The 15,816-nt window shown below is 42.8% G+C and overlaps 1 protein-coding gene across 4 annotated transcripts in view; it reads right to left on the bottom strand.

Annotated features, from left to right (window-relative positions):
- Positions 1-6,536: 6,536 nt before the first annotated feature.
- KIAA0930 overlaps positions 6,537-15,816 on the bottom strand; it is an 82,081-nt gene continuing 72,801 nt past the window's right edge. For 3 of the 4 annotated variants that reach the window (XM_080390820.1, XM_080390819.1, XM_080390822.1), the window contains exons 9-10: positions 15,595-15,750; positions 6,537-11,834 (exon numbers count right to left, since the gene is read on the bottom strand). In XM_080390820.1, the coding sequence (XP_080246946.1) occupies positions 11,794-11,834; positions 15,595-15,750 (197 nt within the window). In that variant the 3' untranslated portion in view covers positions 6,537-11,793. The remainder of the gene's footprint in view (positions 11,835-15,594; positions 15,751-15,816) is intronic. The other variant, XM_080390821.1, reaches the window with a different exon arrangement.

Genomic DNA, 15,816 nt, shown 5'->3' with positions numbered 1-15,816 from the left:
ACTCAGAAATAAAGGCCTAAAAGGAGTTAAAAGCATAAATTAGCAGAGAGCATAGAAGTGGCTATACTGATGCCTTCGTAACAAAGTGGCAGCTGCTATATACAAGGAAGGAATTTTGATCAGAATTTAACCCAGTGAGGCATTCCTTTATCTTAGTAGATATTTAATTACCGGATGTTAAAAATGCAAGTCTCTTCCCTAATTGGAGTTAATGCCTTCACTGTTTTGGCTGTACGTAGGTGCGGGAGTGTTCATACAAATCACATGTTCTTCCTTCTGCTGTAATTTTGAAGTTTCAGCTGCTTGAAAATCTTTCCTTCTCAGCTCCCCACTCCCCAAAACAGAAAACCAAGCTCTCTGCTGCTTTTAATTCTCAGAACCACCTGTAAGGGAGATTATTACACTTGGTTTAAATTTTATTTTAAGATGCTGTATTAGGGGGGGGCATTGTAATGTACTTAACTATTTGGGAGCACAAGTGTTCCTATAATCCCTTTTGGTTGACGGATGTGAAAGTTTAAATCAAATTTACAGTTCAAATGAACATTTGTAGAACCTAAACCAATTAGGAGGTACGCTTTACTATTAAGACCTTCAGTTCAGCTCCCTTTGCAGCACTAACATTTAAAATGTCCTTAAAGAACTTACTTTCGGATGCCTTAACTTATTGCATTGCTAAAATTTTGTAGCTGGTGCCTGTGTGCAGAAATTAATGAATATTAAACAACTTAAAGTGGCATGAGCTAGTATAAATCCAATGAAAATGCTGAATGTGATGGTTTGTTAATTGTTAATAGATTTCAAACTGCTCTGAAATTTTCAGTGGATACTTAAGTTTCACATAACTTGTCATGTAACAATGTTCTCATTAGTTCTAATACCTTGAAGTGTACAAAAATCCATGGAAAATGTGAATAAATGAATGGGAGATAAGTGTCTCGTGTATCACTTTCACTTTGAGTGTAACCCACCGTATTAATAAAATGAATTTTACAAACATGCTCGCAGGAGAACTGCCTAGAAAATCCTGCACCCTGCCTGCTGCGGCTAAGAGCAGCACCATCCTCTGCCCCTTCCTCAAGCCAGCTTTGAAACCTGTCACGTTCCTAAGAGCCACTTCAGCAAAATGCTGCCGCCGGGCAAGGTGGGTGAGCTGAATCGGCTCTGGGGCCGCCTTTCACCGGGGAGGGAAAAACTGGTTCTGTGCTGAGAGAATGGCAGCAGAGATCAACCTCTAAAAATCCCTCCTCCACTTGCATACTGAAAGATTTAAGAGCAGAAGTAATCTCTGTTTGCCTGATGACATATGTAGAACTTGCTTTAGATCGAGCTTAAAGGGACTATCGTAAAGCCAGGCCACAAAGTGATTCTTCTCTTCATTGGTGTGTGACAGTTCGGCAGAAGGGGCCGGGGGCAGGGAAGGATAATAAAATGAAGCCAGACTCCTCATGACAAGTGCAGATCATCTTTCCAGTGCACCACGAGCTGCCGGGAGCGTGAAGTGCACCTGTCACCTGACTGCTCGCTGCTGTTAGCCACTATCGTGCAGTTCAGCCCTACTGTAATTCCGCTCCTGGTTCTGGAGCTATCCACTCCACCCACAACCGGGAGCTACTTGCACCGGGATACAATTGATGGTTAGCAGAAGTTATCTCAACATTCCCCCCACCATCACGCACACCCTGCCCCCAAATTACAATGACTGAGAAAACCGAGAGTCTATGTTCCATTTGTAAGGATGCAGTTGGTATCAGCAGAGCCACATTCCTACCTAGAGTGCCCAGAACTTTTTTTTAAAAAAAAAACAAGAAAACCTACCAACAACTTCATGCACTTAGGATGTTGGCATTATTTCACATTTTGGACATCTCTTGCTTCCTTCTACTTAAAAAGACAGCCAGCACCACTCAGCCTCCCTAGCTTTTGGCAGTCGCAAAGCAAAAGCCAGGTAACAGCTCTTGAGAGCAAAAAGGAGCTTATTCATTTCAGGCCGGGGCGATCTAGAGAATCTAATGCTTAATACATTGCTAGGCACCCAAGGTTTTACCACTTGCACATCAGGAAGGGGCAAAAGGAACACTGCAGAAGACAGCAAGTCCTGAGCATCGAATCAGAAAATGCAATACTCAAAAACGTTCTGCATCCATCAAATCCAGCCTCTTTCCCAGCCCTGCAGGAAAACGCCCCCCACAGCAGACTAGTTACAGCGACCAAGCCGTGCAGAAATCAGAACCGATCCATCTGAAAAGGAAATCAAGTGCAAGCGAAAGGCCTGCGTTGGTTTTGGCTGGGAGAGAGCTAATTTTCTTCATGGTGGCTGGTACCAGGTTATGTTTGGATTTGTGCTGGAAGCAGTGTTGATAATTCGGGGACGTACTGAGTTCCTGCTGAGCGGTGATTGCACAGAATCGGGAGGGTCTTGTCTGCCTCTCACCCCACCCCACCAGCCGGGAGGGGTGCACTGGCAGTTGGGAGGGGACACAGCTGGGACAGCTGACCAAAGGGACGTTCCAAACCATGAGTTCACGCTCAGCATATAAAGCTAGGTGAAGGCGGAGGAAGGGGGGACATTTGGAGTGATGGCATTTGTCTCCCCAGGTCACCGTTACACGCGATGGAGCCCGGCTTTCCTGGGGATGGCCGAACACCTGCCTGCCCGTGCAAAGTGGTGGATGAATTCCTTGTTTTAACGCTTTGCTTGTGTGTGCGGCTTTTCCTTTACTTATTAAACTTTATCTCAGCCCATGAGTTTTCTCACAGTTACTCTTGCGATTCCCCCATCCCACTGGGGCGACAGCAAGCAGCTGTGCGGGGCTTGGCTGCCCACTGGGGTTAAACCCCAACAAGGCTATGTACATGTCACCAGCTAGAAAAACAGCGAAGGTGACAAGTAAACTCTAATCATGATCTAAGCAACGCATTAACAGACAGGTTACCTCTGTAATCAATCTCCTGCTAAAGACAAAACTGAAAGCCAAATGAAGAGCAGGAGCCAGCCAAGTAATTTTGAGTAATGCAGCCTTACATACGACATGGCATTTGCAGCTGTGAATGAGCTCAGAATCAAAATCTGGTAAACTGCTTGTTTTGGTAAAATGCTTGCTTCATAGAAAGGTCTGTAAACACAGACAAGACAACTAAAGTCCAGGTGGAGAAGAGCAGCAAACTTCTTTGGATACTCAGCAGATGACAGCTGGATTACAAACCTCTGCGCTACTGCAACAAGTTAGAGAGTAGTGACTGCATGAGCACCCATAACTGACTGAACTGCATGAAATACAGCGGTGCAAGAGAGGCACACAAGAACAAAAGGGTGCACAAGATGAGTGAAGAGGTAGAAGAAGAATTTACATTGTTTGAAGTAGTCATCGATCTACTTATCCAAGTTTCTGTTAGGGTCGCGTACTGCTCATTTTTTTTAAGGCATCATACTTGTTCAGGAACATCATAACCTGAGAGGTGATGCGGAAATGGACCACCTCTGGAAGTCTGCAGAGGCTTCAAAGGCACGAGTAGCATTTGCCTGCTCAGGCAGTATCACTGAGTAGAAATCTCTGACTTTGGTCTACTGCCTTATATCATAGATGACATAAAACAGTATAAATTTTTTTGTCTAAATTATGGTCAATGCTAGTTTTGGAGCCCTACCTGAATTGGTAGGCACTCGGGGCATTCTTCTTACCTGCAAATGGTAATTCTGTTGACCGCAATTCCAGGGAAAACTTGCAGATGGTTTCTTCATTGTAAAAAGGAAATTCCTAACACTGAAGACAAAAATGGAGATCTTATAGCAAATTTAATTACTTTGGCAGTTTATGAAATGAGTGTTTCCTTACCTTTACAATGAAGTCAGAAATTACTATCGTGAACAATCACTTACACTGACCTCCTTAGGTGCTGGGCAGGTTAACCATGGAGGTACTTACCAGGAAGCCTATAATTCGGAATTCTTGCTGAGAAGGAAGCTTGAGTAATAACTCTTCTTGCTCCTTGATGCTGCAACTATCACACTCATCTTCAAAGTAAAACCTAGTCTGACACTTGCAGCAACGAGCAGGGATGGTAGGGTGGGTTCTGCTGACCTTCTTGTCCTTCAGGAGCAAAGGAATGCCTCTGGACTTGGTGCAGGCTTAAGGCATTCTCTATTTCCAAGTGTCATCGGGTTTTGATGAACACAGTGGTTGCATCTGAATTAGAGGCTGAGTACAAGGCTTTGAAGAGTCTGTAAGCTAGGAAACTGCTTTTGCTGGATTTCTTCAGCAATATTCCTTCCTCCAGCAGGAAAAGCAGAACCATAAACATAAACACTCTTTCGTGTCGGAGGGAGACGGGTGGCGGAAAAGCATGGGTTGAGTAATCACATATTGTGAAACACTAAGTTATGAATCACCAGAATCAACTGAATGTTGGCATAAACAGATAACAGGGAAAGCAAAACATTACAGCAGCTGGAACTAACATTGAAAAAAAGATTTGCCTCTGTTAAGTGGTCTTCAGTGATCTGTGCAGGGTGACTTGGTCTTTTTGAAAATTATCTGCCAGCTCCATTCATTTCAACAGGGCACTAAAACTGTTTATTCCCATCTTCCTTTAGCCAATTTCTCTGAATTGAATTCAGGACCACGTGAATTAACTACTTGCATGCTTACTAATTACAAATTTGTGTAATTGCCTGAAATTCATCACATAGCAGCAGCAGCATTTTCAGCAGTGCACTCACACCTCCACAGGCAGCAGCCAGCCCAGCCTGCTTTGCTTAATAGGATGCCTCTCATCCTCTCCCACCCCTCACATTCATCCTATGCTCCTCTCCTACATGGATGTTTTGCCAAAAGATCATTCTTTCTGTGTAAATGCCATAGGGTACACATCACATGCAGGTTCAATGACAGCTATATAGCTGGCCGATTTTATCTTTTGCAGCAGAGGGAAGTCGTCCACGCTCCTCACACAAGTAAATCCCATTTGGGCCCACAAACACTTCTGTCTTTTCCAAACAAGAAAATGGATTATCCACCTTGGTTTTCATACCATCATCTCAATCAAGATTAAACCTACTAAGTTAGCATGACTTGGAGAAGAGTTTTCTGGCTTAACCAATCATAAATGACTTATTTTCCCCAATGAGGTCACTAGATCCCATTCTTATGCCTGTGAGGAATCAAGCTGGGGACAGAACTTGAATTAACGTATTAAAATACATCAAGGGAAATATGAATTTTCTTTACTGAGCAGCATCTGCTACTCCCAGATTCTCATCTACACTGTTAATAGAAAATGGGACCCACAGTCTTCCTACATTTTACTCCTTTGCTTTCTGCAAGCTTTTCATGCAAAGTTTCAGGAACAACATTTCCAACAGGAGTACACAAGTAAGAAGATGCATATTGTTTCTTCAAACTCCAAAGTGTGATTTTACTTTGTAAAATCTGACCTTGATGATAAACTTGCGTGCCAAGCAGTATTACAGTTTCTTGGGAGCATCTCTCCAGATGAGGACAGGCAAGACATGTAGTACTCCAAGACAAAAGAACATGAGTTAATTGGATCCCCATAGCAGGGGCTCTATTGAACAAGATATACTGCCACACTGTTTAAACAGTATTTTTCTTTTAGCATATTCAACAAATTAATTCATTATAAGTTGTGAAGGCTTTTCAGAGATATATGTGGCAGTCTTCTGTCCCCCCAGAATTTGGGTTAAAAAACAAAACCAAAACAAGTACACCTTTTTCTGTCACTAACTCTTAAGAGACTAACTAGACAGGTGAGGTTGATTACCACGATTTGTAAGCTTCTGCTGCTCTTTGCCTTTTGTACTGTTTTAAATAATGCCTTCTCCACTATGGCTGCTTTCAAAGCTTTCCATTTTGAAGTATTCAAGGGAAATCACACTGTGTCTAAGCCACATTTTCCTTTTTCGCAACCAGTTAAGATTCCTGTCCAGTTGCACGTGCACGCACCAAACCACCGACCATGTGCTCAAACATCTATATAAAGAATGAAATCACCCTGTTCACCTTCCTAAGCTCTGATTTTTAATCTTGTCTAACTTACCACACCTCTCCAAGCTATCACGCATGGCTTAGCACGGACGTTGTTACATTACAGGTGGGTCTGTAGAACAGTCCTGGTTTGGGATTCTTTGAAATGAATCAGCAGCACGTCAACTCCTATCTACAGATGGTAACATCTGTTTGATGAGTGTTTCATTTTAACTGATTTAGATAGAAAAATCCCCTGAAGAAGTCCACTGTGAAATGCTAGACACAAAAATCAGGCACAGAGGGAGGATTCAGTGCCTTGCAGGTATTTAAACCAAACCAGATTCAATGTCAGTCCACACAGTTTAAGGCACTGTAAGCAGTTAAGAGCTAAAGGTCGATCTCGTTTTTACAACATTGTACAAGCTCATATTGAAGTTCTTCCTGAATTTATCAGGAAGAAATCATTACAGGCATCAGACTCTCAATATTATGCACTGCACAAACTTAAATGTTAATAACCACATAATTAAATTTAACACAAAACACAGATCAGTTTAGAAGGGCTTTCTTTTTTTTAATGTTAGCATCTAAAGGAAAAAAACAAAAAGCTTTTTAAACAAATTCAGGAGTACAATACCTTTCACCTTCTTCCCCCTTATACAATGCCAAGTTGTCAGAGGCTGATCATTAAAAGATTCAGCAGAGTCAGAAGATGGTCTTCCCTCAAAGCAGAGTAAGAACGAAGAGTAAAAAGGCTACTTTGCCTCATGCGTGCCTATCTGGCAATGCATACCGTGAGTGCCACAGAGCATTTTTCTGCCATTTATGCTTGCCACCAGTAAGGAATACATTCAGACTTAAACACCACTAGGCACAGCAGGGAGAGAACACTATTAACAGAATTCATGGTCATTAAGAGGTCTGTTTATTGGCTGCAGGGTCCAACACTTTCTTCACTGCTGCCATATGCAAAGTCAACTCCATTTTTGGTGCACAAAGGTTCTCCTTGCTCTTTGTTCAAAGGGCTCAGTACAGTGCCAGCATGATTTTCAACCCATCATCTTTTAATCAACACTGATGATCAATGAGGCAAAAAAACCCAAACCATGCAACATGTGTTAGTTTGATAAAATTGGGCTGAGAATATTTATATATTTACACAGAGAACGTTCAACATTGCAACCGGCTTGCAGCCCTGTATTATCCGGATGAAGCATCCAAACAGCTACATTCTGGTGTACAACACTCTTTAAGGTTTGGTGTAAAAGCTACTTAATTTCACAATGCCTTTAACTGGATTCTACTGCATCTATTTTTGATACAGAATTTCTACACACCAGTGCCACACACTTCCAGTCACACCTCACAGAACAAGGTAAGGCATTCGCAGATATCTCTCTGCTGTGATCACAAGAAATCCATTTTCCAGAGCATTCAGCCACGACCTTTGGAGACCATTGACAGTCTTCTAAACACAAAGGGTTGTCTGTAGGAGACAGCCAGTTCTTCCAAGAACTATAAACTTGTCATTTCTTGACGTTGCTACACACAACACAGATAGAATTTAAGACTACTTTATTGATAGACTACTAAATAAAAATTTGTCATCCAGTGGGGTTTAAGAACAACAGGGCTTAGGCACTTCTGAAGATTTTATCTTTTATCTGTCTTTAACAAGGGGAAGCTTCAGACTACAAAATACAGGACAAACAATCATCTGGAAAGGGAAAAACTAACGATTGGCAAGAAGCAGGCCAATAGTCTAAAAAGTGTAGACTATTTATTTGGACTCCACATCCATACAGAACTTCAGTGACCAGATGGTATTCTGTACATGAGGGTCTGCCAGAAGAAATCTGTCTGCAGAGCCAAGGATTTCACTGTCTAAATTAAAACTCTGTGTAAGAATATACTTTGGAAAAACCGTTTTACCATGTGTGCAAACAATTTTCTTTTCTGGAAAGCACACCATGCCCAGAAATGGAAAACTGAGTGACACCAATCCAGAGCCCAACATGCTCAAGCCTTGTAAACAACGAAGACCAGGAGAATAAAAAGAGAAGGTACATGAACAACACACAAACTGGATTACCCAAGACAGCTGAAAGATTTGTGGAGTTTCTAAAAATGGCTTCGTCTTTTAAAGGAGACTTGGAACCCACCCTGTGCTGGCTGACAGTAAGAGAACGCAATTTCACATATGTGATGGTCTCTAAGAGCAATAATCTGCTAATACAAAATTACTGTTTTAAGAGCTTTCTTTGAAAAACAAAGGCATTTTACTTGTTAAATTGACAGCAGTGAAAAACCTGTTGAGGGTGAAAAGATTTACATCTTTGCATTTGGCATCTACCAATATACCTTGGAGGGTTCAAGTGGTAAGCCTCGATCTCCAGAGGGAGTGAATGGGCAGAAGGATGGAGGAAGTTAACTGAGTAGTGAGGTATGGTGGGATTCCGTAAATAAATAAAGCTGTTCTGCAAAGCTTCCCAAATTTAACAATGCTGCAACCTCAAGCATCAACACAGCTAATGAAAACCACCGTGCTCGAAGAGTTGACATCCACAGCTATACAGCCTTTATAGCATGCAGAACACCTCAGTTCATTCCTCAGCAATTATTTACATGGCAAACAGAGGTTCAAAATGGTTTACTGATTAGGACCTACAGAATTAACCCCCCCTCCAAATTAGAAGGGTGAGAGTTCCTATTAACATTCCCTTTTCTTTTTTGGTATAGTGCAATAGCGTGCTAAGGGCCCAGCCATGCCATCTTGACCCAAGCAAAACTTTGATCACCTTCCCTGTCAATATGTCTATACAAAGACAATAAATTATAATTTTCAGGGTTTGTTTAAAAGCAGAACAAAATTTGTTTTGGAATTTGTTTCCCCCCTACCTTGAGAACAGAAAGTGAGAACCAGGGGCTATACATCAGAAGTGTAAGTCCGCTGTTTAGAGGAGGAATAACTGACAATCTGGCACATCTACTTGTTTCTGAAAAGCACTATTGACATTCAGTAGACTTTTTGACCTCTTTTTTCTATAGCTGTCCACCTGGGCATACCTGTAGCCCTTTTCTGCTAAAAGAGCCGAGACTTTGACATAGCTATACCATATCCACTGGCAAGATACAAGAAATAAATTGACTTTTTTTTAGGACATTTACATTGCAGCCCTTCAAAAAGTAGACATCAAAATCCACCCACGTACATGTAACAAAGCAGACTATACCTCCTGCATAATAGATGTGGGATCTGAACTTACTTTCTGTAACGTTGCCTTTATACTAATGTACTAGTTTAGAATCATTCATTTGCTCTGAAACCTTAGGCAGCAAGATTTGTTCAGTCTTTCAGATCACATGAAATTAAGCTACCTAAACATAATACACAATACCAAGAAAGCATTATAAATTACTGTTGACTGAGAAGTATTCAGGCACCTGCCACTCAGGTTCTAACCTGGATACATGTCCTTTTCAGGTGTGTTATTCCTCTAGCTGTTTGACTGACAGGTATCAATTGTCACTAGTAGCACAAATATGAACCCTCTCTCCCTTCCCTCCCCTCCCCAATGAATATTTAAAGGAAAACTGAGCAGGGATTTGCCCAGCCCAGCAGTATGAAAGTGAAGAATAAGGCGCATCTTGAGAGGCTTCAGAGCAGGACTGGTCTGGCTGAAGAGTGGTTTAACTCTCAGCGTGGGCACAGGGAGAATATTTGTACCAACTGACATCAGGCACGCTACCTAGGGATCTCAGGTAAGCACCCAGGCTGCCTAGCAAGTTCCTTGAGGGCACTTCAGCTGCTGATTTAGGACTCCACCTGTTCCCCGGCTCAGGAAGGACGCCCAGGCACCCACACCACACACCTCAGGTTAGACGGGGTGAACACCCTCACACATGCAGAACCGCACGCTGCCACGGAGCAGAGTTGAAAGGCTGCCATGTGAAAAGTGCCTGCACTGGCAACAACAAAGTGAATGCTCTTCTAACACAGTTGCAACGCATTTGAAGCAAACTTCAAACCGGTGAGCTGTCCCTGTCATGCACTCATGCTGCCAGTGTTAGAAATGCTGTCACTCTGTGCTAAGGTGACTGCTTCCAGGCCTAACCTCAAATAAAAAAAGACCTCCTTACCATGCTGGATTCACCGTGTTGGGCGGAATGATAAAGTTAGTCTACCTTTAGGCTGAAGTGGAGCTATTCCCATGGAAACTGGCCTGGGGGAAAAAAGCAGAAAGTCCTATTTGAGAGGTTAAGTCATCAGATGCCTCTGAGAGAATAACAACAAAGCACTTTGGGAACGGCTGGGTGTAAGGGAGACCAAGGTCCTGGCCCAGAGCACATGCCGTTGGTAACCGTGGCAACAGTGTTAATTTTAGGTGCTCAGAGTCTGAAAAGCAACAAACCCGGCATCTTTGCTCTCCCTGTGTGCATGTATTGAGTCTCACATGCTGTAAGCAACACACTACCCCATCCACTGCCATGCCTGTATGCAGTTGTAAAGAAACTGGAGTATGACTGGCTCCCATACTGAAACAGTGACCCAGACTGCAGCAGTCTCAGTATTCAATCATTTAGCTTTCAAATGTCAAGGACAGCAGAGTTTTGCTATTTAGAGAAAGCTGAATTTTACCTGTAAACATAAGGCTTTTTTCCTGAGAGCTCCTGACACGCTGTTTTCAGACCTCCCACTATGCAATTTTTAGTCACTTTTTAGAGCAGAATCACATTTTAATCCTTCTTTCAAGAAAACTCTCTATGCTTTGGTGTGTAATAGTACCGTGAAACACCACCAGGAATCGAAGAATCCAGGCAAGCTGCCCAACCATTAATCAGCTCTCATGCCCTCCTTGGCTACAAACGCTACTGCAAGGATGACTCCACGTACTCTGAAGTCCAGTGCATGCAGGAGGATGTTGGCTATTGGCAAGGTTTTTAGGTTTTGGAGTCTGATTACTGCCTCCTATTCTTCCACTTTAGACTCAAACTTTCATCGACTCAGCTAACAGAGAGAGATAAGCAGCATTAGTACTGGATACGAACCTCGGCTTTGCTATAGCAGCACATTTTAGCCTTCTTTTCACTGGCTTATTTTCTTAGCCAGCTCTTGAGGATGAAAATGTCGCTGTTCTTTGGTAGATACAGAAATCTGTCAGCAGAGTTCACCTGTCCTAACACTGACACATGAACGAATGGGAACATTTTCAGCCTCCTTTAAGCTCTGGCCTGGCCTGCTGCACGTACCAAAATGGCAATGTACCTCTGTAGCATCTTTTTCCTTTTCCTCCCTCAGTAGGAAATTATCTTACCGCTCCGATCCCCACACGTACGCACGCACACTTGCACACACATTAAGCCAAACCAACACGGAGAGTGTATGGGTGAGAGTCTATGGAATGACGTTCATTAGTACATCATTATGAAATTCTCAGGTTGTTTCTCTCAAAGAATATAAAGTTTAACACATTCTGTACATATTGTTGGTTCTTAATTATAAAGTAAACACAGTAACAAACTGTCCATAAAGCGTTGACTCGTTTTAAACACAGCCCCTTCTCGTTTTGCCTTGCTGAAAGTCCTCTTCCCAGTCAGAAACACTCAAGCGATGTACTGCAAGTGGGCATACGGTGTGTGACAGCAGAGGAGGGAAGAAAGAGGCACTTTGATCGGCTGGTATTTCTTGGACATCCCTTTTTCCTGCGGAGGTTTATGTTCCTGACACTAGATGGTAGTGTTAGCACAGAAAACCGCTGTGGTTAGGCACTTGGCAACAAGGCTCCAAGGCAGTGCCCGCTCTCTGCTATGTCATCAGAATTGGTTTCTGCCGCACTTCCAAGATATCTGGGTAAGGGAGAGAAACACACACAGCAAACTTAGGAGACTCCTGAAAGTAGCCACAGTACCAGAAAGCGTGAAGAACCAGAGATGCAAGCGTGGGCTGCAGCACAGCCCCCCTGCTACACCACTAAAGGAATTCAAAACAACCGAGTATGTGCCTTTGCCTGTTAAAGTCCAATTAAATACCTCCCCAGCTGCATCCTAGCTGAGAGATGGTAAAGCTGCAAATATATCCCATCACACGGAGATGATGGCTGACCTATATTAAGTACCATTTATAGTGGGATGAAGCAACATGTGTCAGACACAGAGTGGCATAATTTTCCAGAGAAACAAGTGGAAGTGACATAAACAGGAGATGCCAAGCGTTTTCCTTTTCTTGAAGAGAGAAATGCACCATCCTCAAGACCCTCAAAGAAACTTTTGGCTCTGAAGATGTGGGTAGAAATAATGCAACTGTTTCATCCATCCTACAGTCCAAAGCCTACATTTCTGCACTCAAAAAGCTGCCAGAAAAAAAAACACTCCTTTTGTTGGCCCCTCAGCTCCATATTGTCCAAATGTGACAGCATATGAAGCTGTAAATTATCTGTTATAATCAAGGGCATCTTTCCAAATGTGGACAGTAAAACCAGCATGCTGGCAGGGCCATATGTAGAAATACCTGGAAATTGGGCTGCTATGTCCTTTTCAAGGCTACACAGAAAATAAAGAACATGGGAAAAGGGAGCACATGCTTCCCTAAGAGGCTGATCACACACAACTCCATGAAGAGGATGACATGAATAAAAATTGATCCACCGCTCCAAAAGGCTCTAGCCACAATTACAAAAAATAAGACACAGCAGAACAAGTCCAGTGAAGGACCACAAAGATGATTAAGGGATTGGAGCATCTTATGTACCAGAGAACTGGGATTATCTAGCATGGAGAGAAAGCTCAGAGTGAAGGAAGTCTTACCAGTATGTAAAAACTCCAGACATTTTAAGACGTACTTGGATCACTATCACTGGGATTTTAATTTCTTGGTACCCAAGGAAGATGAGTATCTTTCCCACTCCACCTTGCCTCACATGTAATACTCCCGCTTGCTGGAAAGCTGCCACTGAACAAAGCGTTAATTACAAAAACACACGGGAAATGGGCTCTACCCAATGTGCCAAGCTAAACAAACATGGGGAGTGAAAATTGCAGAATAAAATTCTGCCTTATAGCCCAGATATTTCATGTCCTATTTCTGTGCAACTCTATATATATACTCCAACTCCTGCAACTGTATGTTAAACAAATTAAGTCTTAGAAAGGATGTTCAAGCTTAGAGCAAATATTTGAGCACAGAGGCATTTATGCCACCCACTTAAGCAAGTATTAAATGCCAGCAGGAACAATACATCTTCTGTGAACTCCAAAATGCCTGTGGTGAGACAGTGTGTGAGCTTGATAACTCCAGCTAACTAGCTATAAGATTATCACCACAATTATCATAAGGAATAATTACGTATTTCACAGAAATATTCTTCAAAATCCACCCTTAATTACAGAGGATCAATTTCTACTGGAATCTGTAATTTCTTCTAAATTGGAATCAATCCCTACATACAGTGAAAGGGCAAATGTAAAAACACCTCTTTGCTAAGTATAATTTCCACCTCTAACTTACCAGCTACAATTTCCTTTTCTGTAGGCTAAGAGCCAGCCTACTTTTGCAACGGGCTCTAAGACCCTAGCCTGCAAACAAGGACAAGATTGCAGCTATTACTATTACACTAGCATCATAAACCTGATGACATTAATACCCATACTATCTTCTCATCTCTTAGCAGCAGCTTAACCTGTTTACCAAAAGGTTTCCCAACTCCTTTCTTCTTGGCTACCTTTCAGGAATTCTGGAAACAACCACTGTGTAATAGACTAGGTTTGATTTCAGGTGTGTTCTCTTTTTAGAACCAGACAAGAAAAAGCAGGCACTGACCAAAACCCCACAGTCCAGACAAACGTATTCAGAAGTTATCCCACCTGCTGGATGGGAAAAGAATAAAAAAGATTCACTTCACAGAGGAAGTAACAGCTTTACGGCTCTTCCAAGGTTAGAGACAGGACTTTACGTTGTGCTGGGATCATAACTTTATTCCAGTGGATTCCAACTTTATTCTGGTCTAGATTTTGGAGTTCAGCAATAGTTTTGCCCGAGATACTGCTGTGCAGCTGGATCAAGCTTTCTTTCTGCCTGAGACAGTCCTTGTGTGTTTTCAGTAGTTGACACTAGCAATGTCTATATGAAAAAAATTGTCACTACGTTTAGACAGAGGAGAAAGCCTTTAACCACTGCTGCTTTCTCAGTTTTCAGAAGTATCTCAAGAGTCCCATGGGCACCCTCATACTGCAAGCTGTACCCCTGAAAGGCTAGCAGGCTTGCTGATGCATACAGTTCAAACAGACCGGTTCTCTTCTCTAGTCCACCTGTATTTGGAGGCAGACAAGAGTTACCTGGATAAAAATCAAAACTTCCTTACTGCCTGCAGATTGTAAAACCCAGCTTACTGTGCTATGCTAGCCCATCTGAACAAACATAGAGTTGGCTATCATCAGCATAGTAGCTGGCATAGCTAGACCAACGACAGGGAGGACTGATTATTCATGGCATGACACACATACATCATTATGTCCAGTTAAAGACACTGGGCACCTGACAGATTTACGGGCATCAGTGTGGACACTCTGATCAGTCCAAGCAAAACTTATACAGAAATCAAATCCAGGAGTCCAAACTGGCAAAGGAGGTCACTCCAAATTCCAGAGCTGCCTTTGTGTAACCCTCCCAGTCACAGGTCTCTGTTACGGCTGTTGCTGTCAGTGCAATATGCCTTGCACTCAGGAGATGGATGAACTCTATATTCCACTACTGAGGCAACTAGTGCTCCTCTGCACATTTGTTAGTACAAACTACCAGTTTATGTGAGCCATCACTGAGCAAAACTGGCTCAAAGCCAGAGAACAGGTTGATGCCATTCTACTTGTTCACACCAATTTGCTGCTACAGTGAATAAATGAGGTCTGTGAAGTGATGCTCCCTTACAGAGAAATACCTGTTCCTCTTGTTGTCCTGGCTAGAGTTAACTTTCTTCCTAGCAGCCGGTACAATGTGGTGTTTTGGCTCTGATGTGAGAACAACGTCAATACAACACTGATGGTTTTAGTTGTTGCTGGGTGATGTTTATACTGTGTCAAGGACTTTTTGGTTTTTCAGGCCCTGCCAGCCAGAGGGGTGGAGGGGCACGGGAAACTGGGAGGGGACACAGCCAGGACAGGTGACCTGAACAAGCCAAAGGGGTATTCCATACCATATGACGTCATCCTGAGTATATAAGTTGGAGGAAGAAGGAAGGGGGGGACATTTGACATTATGACATTTGTCTTCCCAAGTATCCGTTACGTGTGATGGAGCCCTGCATCCTGGGGATGGCTGAACACCTGCCTGCCCATGGGAAGTGGTGAATGAATTCCTTGCTTTGCTTTGCTTGCGTGAGCGGCTTTTGCTTTCCTTATTAAATTGTTCTTATCTCAACCCTTGAGTTTTACATTCCTTTCTGGTTCTCCTCCCCATCCCTCTGCGTGAGGGGGGGTGAGCAAGCAGCTGCGTGGTGCTTGGCTGCCGGCCGGGGTTAAACCACGACACTTATCTAATAGCAAAATCCCCAAACAGAGAAGGCTACTTGGGACCCAAAGGACTCTCTGTTTGTGTGTAACACAAGTTAAAATTCACCTGTTAAAATTCGATGCAATGGCAAAGTGATGTAAGTTAAGTGTGCATAGAGTAGAAAGTTTTCATCTGTTCTGTTCAGCTTCAGCCACGAGCCCACCAGAGAGCGTCCTGTTCCAGATAAGGACCGCGACCTCAGGTTTGTCGCATTGTGCAGATCTGTGAAGGCAGAAGACAGCAAGCTTAAAGTGATTGTTCTTTCTGCATTTTACTGGTACACTTCTG

The sequence above is a fragment of the Falco punctatus genome (genome assembly GCF_963210335.1).
Source record: "Falco punctatus genome assembly, chromosome: 6".
NCBI lineage: Eukaryota > Metazoa > Chordata > Aves > Falconiformes > Falconidae > Falco > Falco punctatus.
The sequence above is the reverse complement of the archived record's forward strand: the minus strand, read 5'-3'. Positions and strand labels throughout refer to the sequence as shown.